The sequence below is a fragment of the Motacilla alba genome, chromosome 18 (genome assembly GCF_015832195.1).
Source record: "Motacilla alba alba isolate MOTALB_02 chromosome 18, Motacilla_alba_V1.0_pri, whole genome shotgun sequence".
NCBI lineage: Eukaryota > Metazoa > Chordata > Aves > Passeriformes > Motacillidae > Motacilla > Motacilla alba.
This window is the reverse complement of record NC_052033.1, coordinates 9,560,210-9,582,578: the sequence shown is the minus strand read 5'-3', so window position 1 is coordinate 9,582,578 and position 22,369 is coordinate 9,560,210. Positions and strand designations below refer to the sequence as shown.

General features: G+C 54.8%; 1 protein-coding gene across 1 annotated transcript; it reads left to right on the top strand.

Moving 5' to 3' along the window:
- Nucleotides 1-1,126: 1,126 nt before the first annotated feature.
- WIPI1 (WD repeat domain, phosphoinositide interacting 1) lies at nt 1,127-21,897 on the top strand. The gene is made up of 13 exons (XM_038157135.1): nt 1,127-1,197; nt 2,910-2,992; nt 4,249-4,418; nt 7,906-8,002; nt 11,975-12,072; nt 13,145-13,237; nt 13,482-13,552; nt 14,235-14,342; nt 14,690-14,854; nt 14,986-15,093; nt 16,445-16,566; nt 17,270-17,370; nt 21,361-21,897. The coding sequence occupies exons 1-13, from the start codon at nt 1,127-1,129 to the stop codon at nt 21,406-21,408; spliced, it is 1,335 nt and encodes a 444-aa protein (XP_038013063.1). The 3' UTR covers nt 21,409-21,897.
- The last annotated feature ends 472 nt before the right edge of the window (nt 21,898-22,369 follow it).

Genomic DNA, 22,369 nt, shown 5'->3' with positions numbered 1-22,369 from the left:
AAACTATGCTGATCCACAGGGACAGTTTAGGACATTCAAAACAGCTTTTCTAGTTCATGTTTGGGTTTTATTAGAACTTCCCACTAGGCCCCTTGGAAAATAAGATGTTTTTCCCCCAAACACGATGTCTTGAAAATTATTCCCCTGCAGTGTCACTCGTGTGTTCCGAGTCCTAGGGATGACCCACCCTCCAAAAGGGTGAAGATGTGTCTTTTCCTACTTCCTCCCCAAAATCAATCTATCTTCACTGCTGCAGGCTTCCAGCTCCCTCCCAGGGGAATATCACAGGCAGTCCAAGGCCCCCATGCAGCAGAGGGGGATTAATCCGGGCAGAAATATGTGTCCACATGGAATCTGCCTCACGGAGATGGTATTGCATGTGGCTCTTTTTCCACACGTCCTGTGGTGCACATCAAGTGATGCGGGCCCAATGACTTCAGCGCTCACATGAGGATTACTCATCTAATTAGGGGGTTTGCAGGCTCTGCCCCGGCGTTTCTGTGCGCCGGTAAAGTCATTGCACTGACTCCTGGAATATTTGTCATGTAGCGACCGGCTCGGAGGTTTGTTTTCCTTTGTGTTTTCCCCGGTAGATGTGAGCCCCCACGGCAGCAGGGGTGTTAAGCACAGGAACGATGCACAAATGCCGTTAGCTTTAGGATGCCAATGCTGCGAAAAGACAAAAACAACTCTTCAAAGCACTGCTTAGCCAAGGAAGTGGAGAGGCGGACTGACTTGTTTTCCGGTCAGCGGTGCCACCATCATTTTTCGCCGCCCCATCCCCTCGCCCACGCCTTCCCGAGGGCCACCCCCGGCCCCCGCAGCAGCCCCCTGTCGCCGTGTCCCCCTCGCAGCCGCGCTCCGCGGCATCTGCCGCGCCCGTCTGATGCAACCACAACATCACCACGTGGCCCCGCGCCGCCGTTCCGCGCCGCCAGCCAATGGCAGGCGGTTCCGCCGCTCCGGGGGGCGGGCTCGCCCCGCCTGCTCCTCACCCCATAGGTCACCCCGCGCGTCCATCAGCGGCGAGCGAGCCAATGGGCGGCGGCACCGCCCGTGCGGCGGCGGCGGAGCGGGGCCGGGGCGGGCGCGGGGGCCGCAGCGGCCGAGGCGCCGCGCCCGCTCCATGGAGGCCGCGGCCGAGGCCCCGGGGGCGCCCGCGGCGCTCAGCTGCTTCTCCTTCAACCAGGACTGCACGTAAGCGGGGCGGCCGCCGCGGGGCGGGGGGCACGGCGGCCGGGCCGCGCCGGGCGGGGTCGGGCCGGCCCCGCGGCCCGGAGCGGGGCGGGTCCCCACAGGGATGGCCCGGCGGAGCCCCCCCTTCACCGCGCACTCGCGGGCCGGGTCGGGCTGCCGCAGCCCGGCCGAGCGGCCCCGGCCCCGCCGGCTGTCGGTGAGCGGCCCCGGGGGAGGCGGAATTGAGAGCCTATCGCCGGGCTCTGCCTCCCCCGCAGCTCGGGCAGCGCCTGGGGACGGGCAGGGCAGCGGCGCTGCCGGGCTTTGCCTGCGGAGCGCTGCGCGGCCCCTCGGGAGGTGCCGGCGTTGCCCGGGGCCACCGGCACCCCCCCGAGGCTCCCGGGGAGCAGCTGTGCCAGAGCACCGCCCCGGCTCGGGAGAAATTACAGCCGCGCTCCTCGCAGCCTCGCTGCCCGTGCTTTGCCTGCTCCGCTTCAAGAACCGTTCCCAGGCGGGGCAGCAGCAGCCGCCCGGAGCAGCGAGCCACACGCGGATGTGGCAGCCGGAGCCAGGATCGGCCCAGAGATAAGGAGCAGAGATATCGGCCTCACTCACACCTGGAAATGCCCTTTCCTTTGCAGCCCTGCTTTGCATTGGTGTGCCCGAACAAAGGGTGCTTTCAGGGATGTGGATGCGCTGCTGACGTGAACCCTCCGGCCGCTGTCCCCAGTACAAACGCTGTGCGTTGCTAGTATGGGCTGGCTGCTGGTTTAAGACCTAGGTCTCGCTGCTTACTGCATCTGAACTGGGCAGAGACAGCGCTTGGCAAGACTCTGCCCACTACCCTTAACAGTGAGAGCAGAGCTTCCCCAGCCAGGATAAGCCACTGTGTCAGTCCAGGTGGATCAGCCCCTGGCAGAGGAAACAGCCCCTTCTGTGACCCACAGCTCCTGTCTGCATCCTCCCAGGTAGATCTGGACCTGTTCATTCCTCCAGCGGCCACAGGAGAGGATGGGTTTGCTCGCCTTCTGTAGGCTGCAGCAGGCTCAGATGGAGAACTGAATTCCTGAGCTTGTTACTCTGTATTATTTAGGTTGGAATCTGAAGTTGTGCCTTCACAGGCCACTGTGCCAGGAACGACTCATTTCCTCAATGTCAGGGTTTAACCCCAGCCAGTTCCTTGCTCAGTGAGATGGAAAGAGAACCAAAAGGGTGAAAGTGGGAAAACTTACAGGCTGAGATAAAGACAGATTAATAATTAGAGCAAAATCCACACATGCAAGCAAAGCAGAACAAGGAACTCATCCCATGGCAGGCAGGGGCTCAGCCATCCCCAGGACAGCAGGGAGGACAAAGGCCATCACTCCAAATGTCCTCCTGTTCCTCCTCCTTTATCCCCTGAGCCTGACACGGATGGCCTGGGATGTCCTTGGGGTGAGCTGTCCTGGCTGTGTCCCTTCCCAGCTCCTTGTACCCCCCCAGCCTCCTCACTGGAGGGGTGAGGAGCAGAAGAAGCCTTGACTGTGCAAGCACAGCTCAACAACAACAAAAACATCTCCAGGTTAGCAACCCTGTGTTCAGCAAAAGCCAAAACACAGCCCTGTGGCAAAAAAAAATATGGCAAAAAAATCCCCATCCCAGTCAAAAGCAGTACACCAGCCCTGCAGGGACTCTTGCTGTCACCTGGAGGGCTTCAGCTCTGAACCAGCAGGGTTTCTGCTTTGTCTCTGCAGCTCCCTGGCAATTGGAACCACAACTGGATACAGACTTTTCTCCTTAAGTTCTGTGGAGCAACTGGACCAGGTCCATGAAAGCAGTAAGTCTCCTGTTTCCCTGGGGAGGAATATTGACCAGCAGCACCTTAAATTTGTGGGAGTCCTTCCCCTTTGTTGGAGCCCAGTTCTTTTCCACTGCTGCCCTCCTGACAGCAGCAGTCTGTGCCACAGCCCAGCACTCAGAGGCAGCTCCCACTAGAATGTTTCAGGTACATGAGCAGCAGCCCACAGGCTTCTAGCACAGCTGCTGGAGAACTCCCAGGCTTTTAATCCAGTGTGGTATTTACAAGCAAGATGTTTTTAACAGGTTTTCCATGTAGAGAAGGTCACTCCCAGCAGGCCTGCAGCTCTTAGCTGTGCTCACAGCAGCAGGTAGCACACACTGAACAGCCCAAAACAAGCCTGGCCTCATGGAGCAGGGACTCCAGGCTGCCTCAGCTGAGCTGCACTGAAGATAACACTTCCCAGCTGGGTATGTGCACCAGTGGATATGTTCTCAGTGGCTGCAGGAGGAGCCTCAGCAATCAGACACAGCTGCCTCATCTGGAGCAGGGTCCAGGCTCCTTCCCCAGAGCCAGGCAAAGGGAAGCAGGTCCCTGCTGGTGACACACTCAGGGTGATGGGCTGAGGCACAGCCGGTCCCACATGACAGTTGTGGGGCAGCCTTTGTTCCTCCAGTACAGCCCAGCCCAAGCTGAGCATCCCTCAGGGCTGGGCACACTGGAAAGTGCAGTCCCTGGGGATTTAGGTGCAGGGCCACCAGCACCATCCACACAGCAGGAGCCATCCCAAACACAGTCACTGCAGCCACTGTTTGCTTCCCCAGGGAGGCTGGGAGAAACCAGACACCACACAGAAGAAACACCAAGCCACAGCCAGCTCCTGCCTTACCTCAATAAACCCCTCACATCCTCTGGGAAACTGCCCTGACCAAAGAGAGGGCATTCCTCCCTTTATATCCCCTTCCCAAGGATCTAGTGCAGCTGGAGGGCCTGGGGATTAGCTTCAGCTGGGCCCTGCCCAGGAGAGAGAGGCACAGCAGCACTGTCAGAGAGAACTGGGTATGTTCATGCAGTGGATATGTTCTCTGGTGCTTCATTTCTGCCTTCAGGGGAAGGTTCTTTTACCTCTTCCCACTCCAACCTAATTGCTTTGTGCCAGGCTGGGAAATTTTTCACGAAAGTGATGTTGAACACCTTAGCACAGAGCCTCCCAACCCCATCCCCTCCTGAGCTGGGTCTTGTTGCTGCCGTGCAGCCCAGCTGAAGGCTCTGCCTTGCTCTCCTTGTGTGCCCAGATGAAATCCCAGATGTTTACATCGTGGAGCGTCTGTTCTCCAGCAGCCTTGTGGTTGTGGTCAGCCATGCCAAGCCGCAGCAAATGAATGTCTACCACTTCAAGAAAGGGACAGAGATCTGCAACTACAGCTATTCCAGTAAAATCCTGTCCATCCGGCTGAACCGGCAGGTGAGAGGGGTTACCCACAGCCAGCCCACTCTGCCTCTTTGCTGCTTTTGCCTTTCCAGCTGGGAGCAGCCTGGGGGTTTGCAGGGAGGCTGTGAGTGGGATTGGAGGGGTGGGTGCCTGTCCTCTCCTCCCAGCCCCACATGAGAGGCCTCTGGCAGGAGCTGCAGGGCTGTGCTATCAGCTGCCCCCACTGTTTCCTTCAGGAAAATGAAGCCAGGGCCTTGTTTTGGTGGCAGTTGCACAAAGGCTTTTTGTCATCTGCCTTCTTGCCTGTTCAGGACACAGCTCTGCCAAAAAAAAACACCTTTTCATGTTCCTCCCTCCCTTGGATTCCACATCCTCACTTCAGGCCCGCCTCTGCCATCTTGGGTGCAAAGGAGACCTTCAAAGTTGGTTACAAAAACCCAGGAGTAACTTAAGTGTAACCCAGGAGTAACTTTTCCACACTTATCTGTGGATAAGGCAAAAGGCTGCTTTCCAAGTACTGCCAGCTGCCTTGTTTTTGTTTTAAAGGTGTAAAACCCACTCAGGCCACTTACGACAAGGCTTTTAGAGTGCTTTTCTCTGATGTGACACAGCCTCATGCAGCCCTGAGCTCTTTTGGAGGATTTTAAGTCATCTTTTCTTTTTGTCCATAATTATTTTCCAAGTATATGCCCTAGGAAGCAGAGGACATTTTACAATGAAGAAATAAGCAGTCTGGGTAATTGTATATAATCAGCCTCTCCTCAGTTAGCAACAGTGAGACCTGCAGGGAGCTCTCTGGGCTGAGCTTCCAGTAAAGCTGTCTTTGACCAGGAGTTCCTGCACCACAATTAAATTTGTCCTAAATTGATTTTTTTCACTTAAGCTTACAGTGAAACTGGCAAAAGAGAGCCTTCCTTTGAATTGCAGATAGATGTGTGTGTGTGTAAAAATAAACTGGGAGGTTCTGCTGAGCAGCTCTGGGAGATTAGTGTGAATAAAATACATCCAGGCTACTCCCCACGTGCTGCCTGAGGGTGATGCCTTGAATCCACATTTCTTGGCTACATTTTAAGCTGGGGTTCCCATCCTGGGCTGAGCTCATCTTCTGGCTGTGCCACACACACACCTGGAGGGATTTGAAGATGCTACAGATGTTTAGAAACACAGAATCACAGAGTCATTTAGGTTGGAAAAGACCAATGAAACATCAAGTCCAACCATTCCCCAGCACTGCCAAGGCCACCACTAAACCCTTTTCCAAGGTGCCACATCCACACATTTTTTTAAATCCCACCACTGCCCTGAACATGTTCACACAAAGAACTTTTCCCTCAAGTCCCATCATTCCCAGTTTGGGTAGGTTGAAGAGGAATCATTATTTCAGTGTACATTCAGGAGTTAAACTGGTGGCCATCAGATTCTGCATGTGACACTTGAGCGCTTGCCTGAGCTTCTGCAGGAAAGCTGCACCCCCCTGGAAGTTCACAGAAGGACAAATCCCAGCCAAGGCATTAACTCAGGGAAATGGTGACAAATTAACCAGGAACAGGTCTCAAACAAAAGGTGCATGTTTCAGTCTGTTCTCCCTGTGAAAAAGTCCTCATTGTGCAAACAAGCAAAGCCCTCAGTTGTTGTTGTGGGAATTCTTAGTTCCAAGCTCCGTGATAACTCTGAATGTGTCAAGGTGTATCCTGAGTTGTCTCAAAGTTGTCTCAAAGCTGCTGGGAAGCTGCTGGGTTTTCATTCGCTGCTGAAAGCCTGCTGAGTTCTTTGGAGAGGTTTGAAGTGTTTATCTGTGTCCAAACCTGTTTCAGCCCCCAAACACAGCTCAGCTCTCTGACCTGATCCATCCAAACTACAGAACGAGCTGGTGGGCAGTGGCATTTTGGACAATTAGCAGTGCCTTGACCCCATGTAGCAATCACAGCACCTTCTCTGAGGCTCTGTCTGTGTGCACAGTGAAGATAAACCCATCCCAGTGACCCTCACACGGCCACAGGGCTCCACAGAGGCCAGGAGGGGTGAACCAGCCCTCTTCAGCTCCTGCTGAGCTTGTCCCGACCTCCTCTGCCTCTTCACATCCCAAACTTTCCTGGATTTTGTCCCTGTGGGTGCCAGCATCTCTGGCTGCTGCTTTGCCATCATCTGGAAACCTCCCTTCACCTGGACATCAAGAGCAGCCCGTTCTGGGAAAGCACATGGTGGCTTTGCCCAAATCAGCTGTATAAATATTCCTCTGCTTGCAAGTGGATGGCTCTTACTGTAGAAAAGGCAAAGTCTTCCTGGAAATGCAAAATGGCTCTGACACAGCCCCAGATGCTGTGGTTAGCAGGAATAGAAGTGGGAAAGAGTTTGATCTGAGAGTAATGGTGGAGCAAGGCAGGGATTTTTAATGTGGGTGTTTCAAGTTAGTGACTAAGCTCCACATTTAGATACTAAATAAGTGGCCTCATTTCTGAAGAGGTGGAGGCTTCCTGGACATGGATTTGGGTGCTCCGGCTTCAGGATGGATGGGGTCTGGGCTTAGGCTTTTACTGGGATGTTTGTAGTGCTTCTGGACTCTTGGCACTAAGGGAGGTGAAGCTGTGCACTTGCTGGACTTACAAAGCTCAGCCCTTCAGCCAGACCCAAAGCCTGGTCCCAAAAAAAGCCTCTGTGCAAAAAGCCTCTGTGGTGACACAAAGCTGAGTGGTGACACAAAGCTGAGTGGCCACAGAGGTGGTGGCCCAGGGCTAAGGTTACAGCATCAGGCTTCCCTTTGCCTTTCTGCCCTGCCTCCTCCTGGCTTGGCAGCTCCTCGTGGCTGGCTGGATGTTCTGCCAGGGTCAGCAGAAGAGGTACAAGCACCTGAACTTGGGAAATCCCAGCCCCTCAGCCAAGATGGTGCAAGGGTGACTGTCCCTAACGAATGTGTCTCAGCTCTGTGTTTGTGCAGTTCTGCAGGGCACAGAACGCAGAGTCTTCGCTGCTGATACCAAAGGGGAAGAGAAACATTCATGTGCTGGGAGGTGCATTAAGCTTAGCAGCAGTGGCAGAGCCAGCACCTCCATTTGTCTCCCAAATCAGGAAGCAGTCAGGGCAAAGGGCCTGCATTCCCCTCTGGAGGCACACTGACAGCAGGATTGCAGCCTCTCTGCTGCCAGATCTTTCTGATCAAAAAGTAATTTGTTCAGAACTGCAGAGAAAAGTTGGGGTAGGGATAGATGGCAGTCAAGGCTTGAGGTGGGATGTAACCCTGGTGGGTTTTCCTGTTGCTGGGGGTGTAGGAGATGCAGAGGAGCAGAGAAGTCATGGTGGTTTGTCTTCTCTCTAAAGCAAGACTGGATGCAAAAACTCTCAAAACAAGTTTTACAAACCCAAGTGTGAGAGAGGATGGAGAAGGAGAAGAGATCACATTTCTGTTCCATTTCAATGTGTGGGAAATTCCTCTTGAGTTTGTCTGACAGCAAAGGTTTGGGAAGTGTGGGAGCAGCAGCCAGAGGCACTGCTGGTTCTGTGCATGTCCCCTGTGTCCTTGCAGAGGCTGGTGGTGTGCCTGGAAGAGTCCATTTACATCCATAACATCAAGGACATGAAGCTTTTGAAGACTATTATGGATACACCTCCCAACACAACAGGTGAGCATGGCAGAACGGTGTGAAAGGGAGCTTTGGAGAGCCACAGCACTGTTAGAATTTAAGCCAGCCTGTGGCCTGTGCATCCTGACCCAGCACTGAGAAGTCAGAAATGCGTGGAGGCGGCCAGGCAGGCTTGGGAGAGTCACAGGATAAGCAGAGTTGGAAGGGACCCACAAGGATCAGTGAATCCAACTCCTTGTCCTGTACAGCAGCATTCCAATGCCCAGAGCATTGTCCAGACCCTCCTTGAGCTCTGCCAGGCCTGGTGCTGTGACCCAGCTCTGTCCTGAGCAAAACCCTGCCCTGTCTGGAGCAGACCCCTGCTCTGGCCAGAGCAGATGCATCAAAGGGGAGCAGAGATGGGCAGAAGGGTCTGACTTCCTTTTGGGGTCAGCTCCCAAAGTGATCCCTGGGGGCAGGACACGCAGCCAGGCACAGCCCCAGTCCCTGCCAGGGAGTTCCCAGGAGCTGCCACCTGCTGTTACTGCAGAGCCCAGGGCAGGGCAGGTGGCTGCAGCACAGATCCTGTGGGTGTGGCACAGGGGGAATCCGGCTTTCCTGCTGCTGGGAGAGGCTATTTTTAGCAGCAGAGAGGGAAGCTTGGCCGGGTGCCCATGGTGCTGTGCTGTCCTGCAGCATCCTTTCATGGCTGGGTGCTTGGGAAGCTGCTGATGTGCTCACGCTTGGCCTCGGGGCTTTCAAGAGATGCTCTGCCAGCAGCTCCCCTGACCTACTTCAGGTCTCACCAGATGGGCTCTCTGTGTGGATTAAACATGCTAAATGCTGCAAATATAATTAAAGTTTAAAACCTTCCTGAGAAGGCCCAGCAGCAGGATGGGCAGGGATACCCAGGCCTAGAGCTGTTCTGCAGAGGGGCTGGAGGATCAGGTCATGGTTTAAGAGCAGCAGGGCAGGACTGGGATGCTGCAGATCACAGGCTTCACATGGGCTTAGTGTTTTAAACCCCTTTTACTGCAGCAGCTGTCATTGAAATGAGCTGAGTGACAAGTGCAGTGTCCCTGTTGTCCCTGGGCCACCTGCTCTGGTCCCAAGCTTGACCCCAAGGACGGTGTGTCCAGTAGGTCAGGGCAGTCCAGCCTCAGCGCTCTTTGTGCAGCTTGTTTAGGAGTGGGGGTCTCTTTGTTGGTTTGGATCTGTGCTGGGGGCTTTAGGAGCGCATGGAAAATGTGCTGCCCCCCTGAAGTGTGTGTCCTGGGCACAGTGACAGCAGCACAGGCAGGAGCAGGGTTTGCTGCAGCCACACTGGCCAGTCACAGTGAGATCTCTGCCTGTTCCTGGCCAGCACCTGGCTCCTGATCCAGCCTGCTCCACGTAGGAGAGGAAAATGCCCACGGTGTCCAAGACAGTTGTTTTTCATGTGATTCACATCAGGGGCAGGATTTGAACCGAGGAGGTCGCAGTGCTGGGGGTGACTTGTGTGCTGTGGGGGCACATCTCGGGAGTGACTGCAGCTTTGGAAACCACCTTGTGGCTCCCCTCAAGCCCTGCATGTGCCTGGACCTGCTGCCCTGAGAGCAAGGCCAGGCTTCCTGGACACAGTAGCATTTTTCCGTGCTGCTTGAGGAAGCCACCTGCGATGTGGCACTCCCAGAGGTGGCATCTGAGCAGTGCCAGCCTGCCTGAGCCCACCACTGCAGCACCAACCCTCACCGTGGCTGGCGGGCTGCTGCTGAGGGGAAAGGAGCATCTTCAAAGGCTGCCCGTGGCCCTGTGGTCCTTGTTCTTTGTGTGTCCCCGAGGTCAGCCCAGTACACTCACATCTGTGTTTTCCCCTGGCCTGGTTTTCCGGCTGCTCTGCCGGCCAGAGGAGCAGAGGGAGCGGGTGACTCACGCCGGCTCAGAGCTCGCTTTGTTTAGCTCCAGCCTTCCCTGATCCTGTCTGAAAGGGCTCTGCTGATCCCCCCGTGCTGCCTGGGCCGGGGGATCACCATCCGGAGGGGGCAGGATGCTCATCACAGCCGCAGTCTCTGGCCTATCTTTGCCTTCCTCCCATCCCTCCCTCCTTAATTGCCTTTTAATTGCCCGCCTTTGCTGCTGCCGCTCCTCGTGCCTCTCCCGGTGCGCCATTCCTGGATGATGTGCGAGCCTCTGGATGGATGGGGAGCGGATCCCTGGGGCCTCTGGCCGATCCTGCAGCTCCTGGCTGTGCTGCGGTCTCTTTGCTTATAAACAATGACCTAAAACGAGAGCTCCGGCCGATGCTTCCCCGCTGCTGCTGGGCGGGGGCCAGGGCCGTGTCCTGACACGGGGCTTGCACGGCACGGCACGTCCTGTCCCATCTGCGTGCGGTGTGTGGCTGTCCTGCCGGCCCCTTCAGTCCCATCCCATCTACGTGTGGTGTGTGGCTGTCCTGCCGGCCCCTTCAGTCCCATCTACGTGCAGTGTGTGGCTGTCCTGCTGGCCCCTTCAGTCCTGTCCCATCTACGTGCAGTGTGTGGCTGTCCTGCTGGCCCCTTCAGTCCTGTCCCATCTACGTGCAGTGTGTGGCTGTCCTGCCGGCCCCTTCAGTCCCATCCCATCTGCGTGCGGTGTGTGGCTGTCCTGCCGGCCCCTTCAGTCCTGTCCCATCTACGTGCAGTGTGTGGCTGTCCTGCTGGCCCCTTCAGTCCCATCTACGTGTGGTGTGTGGCTGTCCTGCTGGACCCTTCAGTCCCATCTACGTGTGGTGTGTGGCTGTCCTGCTGGACCCTTCAGTCCCATCTACATGTGGTGTGTGGCTGTCCTGCTGGCCCCTTCAGTCCCATCTACGTGCGGTGTGTGGCTGTCCTGCTGGCCCCTTCAGTCCTGTCCCATCTACGTGCCGTGTGTGCCTGTCCTGCCGGCCCCTTCAGTCCCATCTACGTGCAGTGTGTGGCTGTCCTGCCGGCCCCTTCAGTCCCATCCCATCTGCGTGCGGTGTGTGGCTGTCCTGCTGGCCCCTTCAGTCCCATCTACGTGCAGTGTGTGGCTGTCCTGCTGGCCCCTTCAGTCCCATCCCATCTACGTGCAGTGTGTGGCTGTCCTGCTGGCCCCTTTGGGGACCGCGGCACCGCTCCCACTGCCTTTAACCCCGCAGCTTCCTCCGCACGTGGGATTCGGTGGGATCCCCGCCGCGGGTCAGGAAACTCAGGTCGTGCTGGAGCCTGGAGTCGGGTTTGGGAGGGCTGTGAGCACGGATGTGGGGCAGGAAGCGAGCGAGGCACGCTTGGTGTGTGACGATTCACCGGGCTGCATCCTCAGCCAGCAGCGGGATGAGAGGCAGGAAGAGATGCTCTTTTCCGAGGTCACCTGGGGGACAGCGGGTGGATGTGCCCAGACACGTATCCATCCGTCCCTGTCTCATCCTGTAAATCCTGCCCACTTTGAAAGGAGCATTTGGGAACCTTTGTGCCCATGTTGGCACAAAAACACATGGCTCTTATGGGGAAGAATTCCCCCCGTGCTTAAGATTTCGCTACGTTCAAGTTCCTTGTCGGCCGGAAACTCCGTGCACAGCAGGCGCATTTCCTTTGTCTTTCTCTGCTTCCCTTTTCCATTCCGAGCAGAAGGAAATGGCACTGCCTTCAGCCAGGCTGCAACAGAGCTGCACCCACACTGGGCTGCTCCTCTGAGCTTCCAGCCCGGCACCTACACCCTGTGCACATCTGGACGTGTCCAGATGTGGCTGAACAGGAGTGCTGTGAGCCCTCAGACCCACATTTGCTGTTTCATGCACCTACTCTGCCTTCTCCAGGGAGATACTGCAGGGGGGAAGCCCAGAGCGTGCTGAAAAGCCGGGTCTGGGTTCCCTGTGCTCAGGGAGGGTGGCAGGGCACAGCCGCCGTTCTGTCCCGTACCAGCAGATGTCCCCACGGCCGAGGTGTTCCCAGCGCCGGGAGCAGTCCCAGAAGGAGCCAGAGCCTGAACCCCCGCCGTGCCCCGTGCTGTGCTCCCCCAGTCACAGCCTCAGCCGTGTCCCTGTCCCCCTGCCAGGTCTGTGTGCTCTCTCCATCAACCACGCCAACTCCTACTTGGCTTATCCCGGCAGCGCGACCAGCGGAGAGATCGCGCTTTACGACGGAAATACTTTGGTAAGTGCGAGGCTCAGCCTTTGGATACCGGCAGGGGCTGAAAACAAACAGAGCCACAGCAAAGCCAACGGGGCCCTTGGGAAGGATGAATAAATACACTCCGCCGAGCTGGAGTGCAAGGGAATTGCCTGGCAGGCACATCTGGACGTATCCCCCTTGCTCGGAGCAGACAGCTCTGAGATCAGGACGTGCATCTCCCAGCACAGGATATTCAGGGAAACGTGACCCACTGCCCTGCAGCCCGAGGGCCACTGCCAGCCTGACTCTGGGGTTGCTGTGGGAGCGTCAGCAGCAGATCCCGTGGGAATGATGTGGGTCGGGGGGGGTTGGAGCTGCTCCGGGCACGGCACAGGACCTGGAGCAGCTTTGCTGCACCGTGGGCTGGAAGGGATGCCTGACCCAAAGTCACAGAGAGGGCAGAGTGTCCAAAGTCCCCTTAGGAAATCTGTCCCTGGCTGGATGCAGGGCCATGATTATCTGCTGTTTATGCCAGGGCTTTGAGTTACATAAGGCTGGTGGCTCCGTACGTGCAGCCAGAGCTGAGGATCTGCAGCAGGGGAGGAGCAGAGCCCAAGGAAAATGCTGCTGCTCCAAGAGGTGCTGCAAGGGCTGGGGCTCCCTGCAGGTACCAGGGTGGTGTCACTGCAGCAGTGCTTGCTGTGCAGCACAGGGAATTGCAGGGAAGCCAGCTCTCACCCCAATAGGGAAGGACCAGGCTTTGGAGAGGGTGCAGGCACAATCCTGAACCTGGAGAGGTGAGGAGCTAAGGTTCTCTGCCCCTGGGGTGAGTGTCCTGTAATCACAATGGCCGTAATAGCTGAGGAATGAACTCAAGGCAGGGCAGAGATAAAGTGCTGAGGATGTTGAAGGGATACCATCAGCACATGATGATCCCGTGAATCCATATCTGCAGGTGTGGGTAGGGTGCAAGACAGGAACGCCCTGCCCTCACATGGTCCAAGGACTAGTGTGTCCCTTTGCCCACACAGTCCAAGGACCAGCGTGTCCCTTTGCCCACACAATCCAAGGACCAGCGTGTGCCTTTGCTCTCACATTCCCTTGTGCCCTACAGAAAACAGCCTGCACCATTCCTGCCCACGATGGGCCTCTGGCTGCTCTCGCCTTCAACTCCACCGGCTCCAAGTTGGCCAGTGCTTCTGAAAAAGTGAGTGAGTGTGCCTGAAGTACCCTCCCTCTGGCCAGGGCTGCATCAGCACCCCTGAGCTGCCCCGTCTTTAACACAGCCAGCACAGAAGGGCCGCTGACTGGTCAGTGTATGGGATCAGATTGAGCCCAGCTGGCAAACAGGAGGAGCCTTTGCACATCCTGAGTTTCCTGGGTGTGTCAGGGAAAGGGCTCGCGCTCCTTGGCCTGCTCCTACGTGGTATTTCCATTTGCATTTTTTGCAGGGCACAGTCATTCGTGTATTTTCCATTCCTGGGGGGCAAAAACTCTATGAATTCCGGCGAGGGATGAAAAGGTCAGTTCATTCTTCTGGCAGTGACAAGTACACAGAGGGCTCCCGGAGCCAAAGTGTAAACACAGGGACACAGGGCAACGTCAGATCCTGGTGGCTTTGGCATCTTTTGCAGAAGGAAAACAAGAGCAAACGTATCAGTTCAAAATGTCACTGTGCCAGGCTGTGCCCAGCTCATTGATTCCTTCCAGTGTGTCACAGAACAGGGCGATGGCAGGGAGCAGACGTGGAGTCACTCCATTTACTCTGTCCTTTCTTTTTTCTTATTTGAAATAATGAAGTCCCCAGAATTGTCAGAAACCTCATTCTTGCTGAACCCTGTGCAGGAGATGCTGTTTGTATCCCACTGTTCAGCACTTTGGATATCCTCCCTGGTCCCTGCAGCACCAGAAGCTGCAATGAGGCTGGCACAGATGTTCCCTCCACAGGCAGCTCTGTGAGCAAGGACACTTCCACCTCTCTGGCTCTTTGTCACTAGCTGGAGGCTACCCCCAGCCCTGCTGAGCAAAGGGATTAGGGAATGGCTCATCAGTGAGCCCCCAGGCGCAGCAGCAGCTGTGCAGGGTGATCCTCACCATGGATGGGTCTCCTTGCTGCCCAGGCGCTCCTCTGTGAGCCAAACCCAGCGGTTCCCCTGCAGTGGGTTGCTGTGGGAGTGACCAGTGCTGTCCTTGCTCGGCTCTAGGTATGTGAACATCAGCTCCCTGGTGTTCAGCATGGATTCCCAGTTCCTCTGTGCTTCCAGCAACACGGAGACCGTGCACATCTTCAAACTGGAGCATCTGACAGACAGGTGAGGGGTTAGCCTGGCTTAACCTGCCTGCCCCAGGGCTGTGTCTGCTTCAAAGCTCTGTGTTTACACAGCTGCTCTCCACGTCCTCACCATGTACTCTCCACGAGCAGTTCCAGGTGCACGGTGTCCTTGTGTCCCGAGGGACTCACTCTTTGGAAAAGCCACACAGTGTCCCCTTGCTGTCGGCCTCTCCAGGCCTCTCTGGCTTTATTAGGTGCCACTGTCCCCCATCTTCTCCAGCCAGGCTGGTGCACAATGTAAATGTGCTCCAGAAAACCCTTTACCGTGTGAGATTGGGTCTGTTCCCGACGTTTTGTCCCACTGACACTGCTTTGTGACCCCCTCAGCCGGCCAGAGGAGCCTCCAACCTGGAGTGGTTACATGGGAAAGATGTTCCAGGCTGCTACCAACTACCTCCCTGCCCAGGTGTCGGGCATGATGAGCCAGGACCGAGCCTTTGCCACCGTCCGGCTGAACATCTCCGGGCAGAGGAACATCTGTGCCCTGTCCACGTACGTACTGACCCTGCTGAGCCCTGGGCCAGGCCAGCCTCACCTGTCCCCCTGCCTGCAGAGCACGTGGTGGGGGTGCTGCTGTGTCTGTGTGTGGGAGCTTTTTGGCCTCAGGATGCTTTTCCCACCAGGATTCAGAAGCTGCCTCGGCTGTTGGTGACGACGTCGGATGGACATCTGTACATCTATAACCTGGACCCACAGGATGGAGGGGAGTGTGTCCTAATTAAAAATCACAGGTAGCTCTCCTTCCTCTACACCTCATACAGAGGCTGATCTTTTAAAAAATGGAGGGAAATCTCACCTGGCAGCACAAAATGGAGCTGTAGGAGCAAGAAAGTTAGAAGTGAGTTTGTGATTGGAGTTACCTGATCTGACAGTCGTGGCTGGGAAGCACATCAGCAGGCAGGGACACAGGGCTTCTTGCAGGAGAAACCCGAGACGTCTCAGATGCCAGCCGTGGCAGCTGTGGGACATCCCAGCTCAGACTGGGCAGGCTGTGCTTTAGGAGATGCCTCCAACAGCAGAGCTCTGACCATTGTGGTGGCAGGAGAGCAGAGCAGCTTCTCCAGCCTGGAGTGGGTGCTGGAGAGCTGACAGGGGGTAGGATGGTGTGGTGTGACACTGTGAGCTGCTGTGAACAAAAGCCCAGTGCCGAAGCAGAGGAATTTCTTCACTGAAGGGGTTGTTAAGCACTGGAAGGGGCTGCCCAGGCAGGTGGTGGGGTCACCATTCCCGAAGTTGTTCAAGGAGTGACTGGATGTGGCCCTCAGTGCCCTGGTCTGCGTGACAGGCTGGTGGTGATCAGTCAAAGGTTGGGCTCGATGATCTCAGAGGTCTTTTCCAGCCGAAATCACTCTGGGATTCTGTGAAAACAGAGCCTCCCCCGCCGCTCTTCAGGCCATATGCAAATCCCATTAAGCACGTAACCCCCCCGCACACATCTGGGCTGCTTGGCTCCAGATGTGAAGCCTTTGGGGTGGGGTGAGATGTAACATGTGCTCCAGGCCGGGAGGTGGCTGCCAGCCAGGAAAGTGCCAGCAGCTTTTGGAAAAGCCACAAAACAAAAGCACTTCAAAGCTGCGCTGTCCAGCGCGCGCCGCCCGCAGCCCCTGGCCTTGTCATGTGGGCTCCTCTGAGCATCAGAGGGCTGAAAAGGGCCCTTGGGTCATGAGTTACATTACATCATACGATATCTCTGCTCAAACTCCGTCCTAAACTAGCCAGGGCTGCTTTTCCCATCTAGTCTGCTCCTGTTGGAAGCCCTTCGGAGCCCCCTCTGTGATTAGAAACACTGTTTGCCTTTGTAACCTAAAGCTTTTGTGGTCAGTCTGTTCCCTTCTGTTCCCATGCCAGCATTGTCCTCCAGCCGAAGTGGTGCTTCCCCTATCTCCTTCTTCACCCCCTGCTTTCCTTGTGGAGCACAATGCTCCCCTGTCCACAGCACTGCTGGGGCTGCTGCATGCAGTGATGGGGATGGGTGATGTGCTTCGAGGAGACGTGGATGCATGGGCTTGTCTTAGCTGGAGCTGGGGAGGAACAGCCAGATCAGAACTAACTCTTGTCCCCTCTCTTGGTCTGTACAATTAGTCTGCTTGGCTCAGGAAAGATGGAGGAGAACAAAGAGAACGACCTTCAGCCTCCAGTACCTCAGTCTTATGCAGCAACTGTAGCCAGACAAAGTACAGTGCCTTCAACTTCGACCATGCCAGGTGAGCACCACATCTGCCCTTAGGCAGAAGCCACAAAACCACCTGGGGCAAAGTGGAAAGTGTCCCACATTGCAAGGGCTCATCCAGGATCACCACATGTGCACTGCACACTGGAGCAGCAGGACTTTGGAGCTCACCAGGCTCATCCCCTGCCACAGAAACAGGGCACAAGTTTTCTGCTCCGCTTCCCGTGCCAGCTCTGCTCCCTGTGCCACAGACAGGCCCAAGGCAGAGCAGGAACCACTCTTTGGCAGACAGCAGCTGCTGCCAGGTGGTTTCCAGGAGTTGTAACATGGGTGTAGGAGTCAGGGCTCACTGGCTTTGTGTCAGTCACTGACACAGTCAGTCAGTGTTTTTGTGGTGAGATGCCACAGAGTCTCTGAAGCTGGAACACCTTGCACTAAACTGCTGCAGGAGAAGACTGGGTGACTCTGTCATTGTGTAAGATCCACATCCAGATGCAGATCTTACTCTGACACTGGTGCTTAGGTTCATGGCAGGAGGAGGAAAGCTGCTGCCACAGGAGCTGGCCACATAGTTCATCCATCATCCATAGGATCCATGGGGACACCTTCCTCTTCCCCAGTCCATGAAGCCAGAGGAAGCAGCTCGGTGCTAAAGAGGTGGTGACAGTGTTTGCTGCCTGTGTGCAGCCTCCTCCCATCCCTTCCTGCAGTAACCCTTGGTGTTTTCCCCTGGCCAGGTTACTCGGAGGACGGCGGAGCCCTGCGGGGGGAGGTGATCCCAGAGCACGAGTTTGCAACTGGACCAGTCTGTCTGGATGATGAGAATGAGTTTCCTCCTGTGAGCATTCGGGACCCCTAAACCTGCAGTGCAGCCCTCATGCTGAGAAGGAAGTAGTAACCTCTCCCAGAAGAGATTCCATGGCCCCCTCCTTGTCCCAGCTCACTGGGAAGCCTGAAATAACTGGATGGGTTCTAGGGACAGTGCCAGGAAAATGACACCCCCACTAAACAGCAGCTGGGGATGGGGCAAAAATGATCAAACCTAAGCAGAGATAGATCTGAACAAACTTGCTGAGTGGTGTTCAGATCCAGACCTAACCTTTGTGCCTTGAGCAGATTTCTAATATTAGCAGGAATAGTTTTAATTGGAACAATTTAGAAATAAAAACTTAATACCCTGTTGCATTTTCAGTCAGTTGTGTTAGTTCATGGAATGCAACTGGAACATACCTGAACCTCACCAGTCTCTTCATTTCCAGGGTAACTGAGAAGGAAACTCCTTTTCCAAGTACAAAGATGAAAGGAATAACAGAGTTTTAAACCATTTTATTATTTTTATGCGGCACTTTCTCAGTTACCATTGGAAGGAGCTAGTGGATTTTTCAATCTAACTTCAGCCTGGCAGTGTCTTTCTGGCTCCTTTTCCTATTCCACACTCATTAATTAAGTATCTGACCCCTAATTGGACAAATGTTGTTCTGTGCTATGATCTGGTTGTAATCAGTGGTGTCTTCATAGCAGTAATGCAGCACAATACTGTAATGGATTTCAGGTTGCAGCCTTGGCAGGCTTTTGGAATTCCTTACTTCATTTTTACATATCCTGCTGTTGGAGTTTTGCCTGGAAAGGAGGAAGTACAAACCTTATCCCAGGATTCATTCCATGTGCTGAGCTGACCTCTGTGAGGCACCTTCCTCTGAGCTGAGGCAAAGTGTTACTTAGATAAAAGGAGGCTGGCTCATGACTCCCTTTGAGCCAGCAGCACCCAAACCCAGCTCAACTCACACAACCCTCAGATTATTTCTTTCCTTACCTGCAACATTCCCTGCTGCAAACTGGGAGCAGGAATTTCCCCCTTGTCCAACTCCATTGTTCAGGAAGGACATTTAAAATGTCTCCCTCGCTGTGCCCACAGAGAAGGTGATGGCCCAGGCCCCTGGAAGGAGCAGCAGGGACAGAGAGAAATCCTTTGTTTCCTTCTGCTAAACCTGCTCTTGAACTCGTGGTTTGGGGACAAGCAAATGCCAGCACGCAGGGATCACGCTGCTCCTGAATGAGGCTTCCTGCTGGGACTGTGCTGGATGAAAGCAGCCCCAAACCCCTGCTGGAGCACAGCAGGTGCTGTAGGAGATGAACTTTGATCCCTCCGAATCCTGTCATTAACCTGACAGAGCTGTGACATGTGTATTGTTAGGGAGGAGGTGGTGTGGAAGGGGAAGGTGCTTTCCAAAAATACTCCCTGATAACGGAGGCCGAGCAAATGGAGCTTCCAGATAAAGCCCCCGCTCCTGGGTTTGGGGTTTGCCCTCGCAGCGGGAGCACTCAGGATGTTTGGATGCTCTGGATTTCACTGAACTTGGCTGTTTTCTCAGCACTTGAGATCTCCAGTCTCAGTGAAGGGGGTTTCAGGCATCAGTCACTCCTGTGCAGAGGAGGAGGGGGAGAAAACCTGACCTTATCCAACAAAAATGTTTTGACAGCGTTCGGCTTTGCGGAAACATGGGAAGGGTTTTGTTTGTTTTCCAGTGTGCAACAAAAAGACTTTTCAAAACCTCAGAACTTGTGACAAAATGGAATATTCACCCGCAGCCCACGGTATGGCTTTGAACTCAGACATGGTTCTGGAGAAACAGCAGTGCTCAAACCCCACAGTTTCTCCCCATTTTGAAACCTCTTGTCTTCCCTTGACCTCAAGCAAGACTTCAGAGGCTCAGCTGTTAAAGACTGAGGAAAACCAGCTTCAGCCTGACATAAAATCTGTCAAACACTGCCTGTTCATTAAGTGGAAGGAGGGACAGATCAGAGAGGAGATGAGGAGCCCAAGGAGGACTCGTAAAAAGTGGCCTCACAAGAGGGAACGTGGACGTTGCTGCTGCTGGTGCCAGGATTGCAGAAGGAGGTTAAACCAGTTCAGTGACAATTCCTGCATGGATGGGCTGGATTAAGCACTCCCAAGTCACTGCTGGTCTTGGGCAGGAAGGACTCAGGTGTTACTGAGGAGGACAGGGAGCTGGAGCCATGGGTGCCATGCTGGATGTGCAGGGAGGAGGCTGCAGAGCCCTCACCCTGCAGGATCAGGAGATTTTACAGGGTGGGAAGAGCAAAGCCAGCTCTGGCTGCAGAACTGTGGTAATTTGGGCTGTTTTCTGCTCACCTGCCTGAGCAGCCACCCCTGTTCTGTGGGTGTAGCAGGGAGTGAGGTTTCCAGTGGTGCAGGGAGCTGCTGGGGTGTGTTTTGGGCCAGGCAGGGCACTGCAGTGGTGCCGTGAGGTTTGACAAAAGAAATCCTACAGGATTCTGCCAGCAGCACAGCCTGTGTGCAGCTGGGGAGTGCAACCAGGGGATCTGCCAAGATTTCCTGGGATTCAGTGGGAAGGATGATTTCTTTCAGCAGATTGGTCAGTGCTTTCCAGGGATGGGTGATCCATCCTGAATTTGGCTGCAGGGCCCAGAGATGAAGCTTTTATCAGGAGAGACATTTCATTAAGTCAAGTGAGACTGCAATCAGCTCTTCAAAGGCAGCTTCCCCTCACTGATGCTCCATCACTCTTAAAGACCATCTCACTCCCATCAGTTTTTGGCTGCTCCAAAACAGTTTGGGCACTTTCCTGTGCTGCCAAAGGATGCTGCTGCCTGTTGGAGGGAAGAAATCTAGGGGCATCTACAACAGGGCAGAAATCAGTCCACACACCCTTGTGCTGCTCCAGACCACAGATCTTGATACCACAAACCAGGCTGCAGATACATCTCTGGCTCTGTGGAAGCAGAATTGGCCCAGATTCCTCCTGGCTGTTTGCTGGATGGTGTTTCCCTCATTCTGTTGCATGGATATGGACACTTAATTATTTTAAGTGATCATTTTTTAACAGCTGGCTGGTAGCAGAGGAAAGGCCACAGACTTTCCACTGAGGCTCTCCTTGTAATTATGTGTCATAGGGGATGAGGGAGTTGGGCAGAACCTGGCTCCTGCCCCTGTAGCTCAGAGTGGCATTTTGGGCAGCTGGGCTTGCAGGATTAAGCCCAGCTTATCAGCACATTATCTGAGGTCCCTTGGGAGTTGTGCCATCCAGTGTCAATGCTTGTGCCTGGAAACCTGGCCCGTGATGGTCCTGCAGCTCGTGGAGAGACAGAGCTGGGAAGAGGAGCTGGCAGAGGCCTCTGCAGCAGGAGCTGTGGGGTTCACATCCCTTCCAGGTCACGTCTGGCAAGGCTGGAGCTGGGACAGATCTGTGCCAGGGCTGCCCACGCCTCATCAGGAGCAGGGGCACATTTCACCCAGGATCTCTGTGCCAGGGGTAGCTGACGGGAGGTGAATCAGGGTCCTGCTGCTGCCTGTTCTTCTCTGCTCCTGCTTTACTCTTTCACTCAGAGGCTCTGCTGGTGTTTAGGCTGGGCTTTCCCTCCCCTGATCCTGTCTAACATGTTGGAGTTGAACTCTGGGATCCATCCAGAGACCCCAGAGCAACGCTGGGATGCCCAGCACAAACCTTCCCTCCAGCCATGCCAGAGCTGAGCTTTTTAGGGGCACTGAGTGAGGCGAATGCACTTCACCCCCAGGAGCTGCACTCCCCAAAGCCTGGCTCTGCTGAGCCCAGTGCCAGCCAGAGGCCAGACCCACTTATCACTGATCCAGATGGTTCCTGTTCCCAGGACTGTAAATTTGGGGAGGGGGAGAGCAAATAAATAAACCTCTCACCAATCTGCCTTTGAATGGAAAGTAAAACACTGCGGGACATCCCTCCCCCTGCTCCTCCCATGTGCGTAAAACCGACTGGAAACGCTCCCTGGTGCTGGGAAAAGTAAGGCCCTTGTGTTTTGATTTTGGTAGATAATCTTGTGCCGTGGAGGTCAGCCGGGCAAGGCGAAGAGGTCATGAGGAGAAGCAAAACACCCACGCTTAGGACAGCTGCTGGGAGGTGCTCTGGAAAAGCCAGGAGTTTCGAAGAACAGATCTGTGAGTCCCCGAGATGAGAAAAAAAATGAAATTAAGGTGGGCCAGACTTTTTCCTCTGTGTAAGTGAACACCTGGCCCTGTTAGCCCCTGTTTTAATTTGTGTCTGGGTGGGGTGTCAATGTACTGTATGCACATGGCTCTATTTAACAAACTCTATGTTAGAACCACAGTGTAAATGCTAATTTAATCAGATTTGTATGTAACCAGAATTTTATATACCCATTTGTCCCTTTTCTAATTTATGCTGTTTTATGTGTATAAATGTACTTATAGGAAGAGATATTAAACTTATGTCTTTGTACAGTATATACAGACTATTTTAACCCAGGCAAAGTATTTTTGCAGTGATATTAGAGAAGATGCCATTTGCTATGTTGAAAGACAGAATAAAGTCACAGTCTGTCCCTGGCAGCTCCTGCTGTTCTTTTTGGGGCCCTAAAGGTGTCAGTCTGGATTCAGTTTGGGGAGTAAGAGGGGTTTTGGGGGCTGGGGTGAGGGCAGCACACCTGGGTGAGTTTACACAAGTCCTCTTATGGCCAAAGAAAGACCTGGATGTGTAAATCAGAATCCAGAATGGTTTCAGAACACCCTCACTCAGCTGCTGAGAAATCCCAGTGGTTTCTCAGATTTCAGTTGCACCTTCATTTCTGCCTTTGCAGCTCCCCAGGCCTTTGCACCTGCCCAGAAATGGCCCCACAGGAGCTGTTCCACTCCTGTGCCTGCACTGGGATCAGCAGCAGCAGCTCCTCTGCCTGGAGCCCTGATCTGCTGGGAGACCCCAGAGCAGGAACCTCTCCCTGACCTCCCAAAACCCCCCAGCTACACCGCTCTCTTTGCTGAGAGCTGATGGGGAGCAGCCCCAGTTCTCTCCCTGCCACCTTCA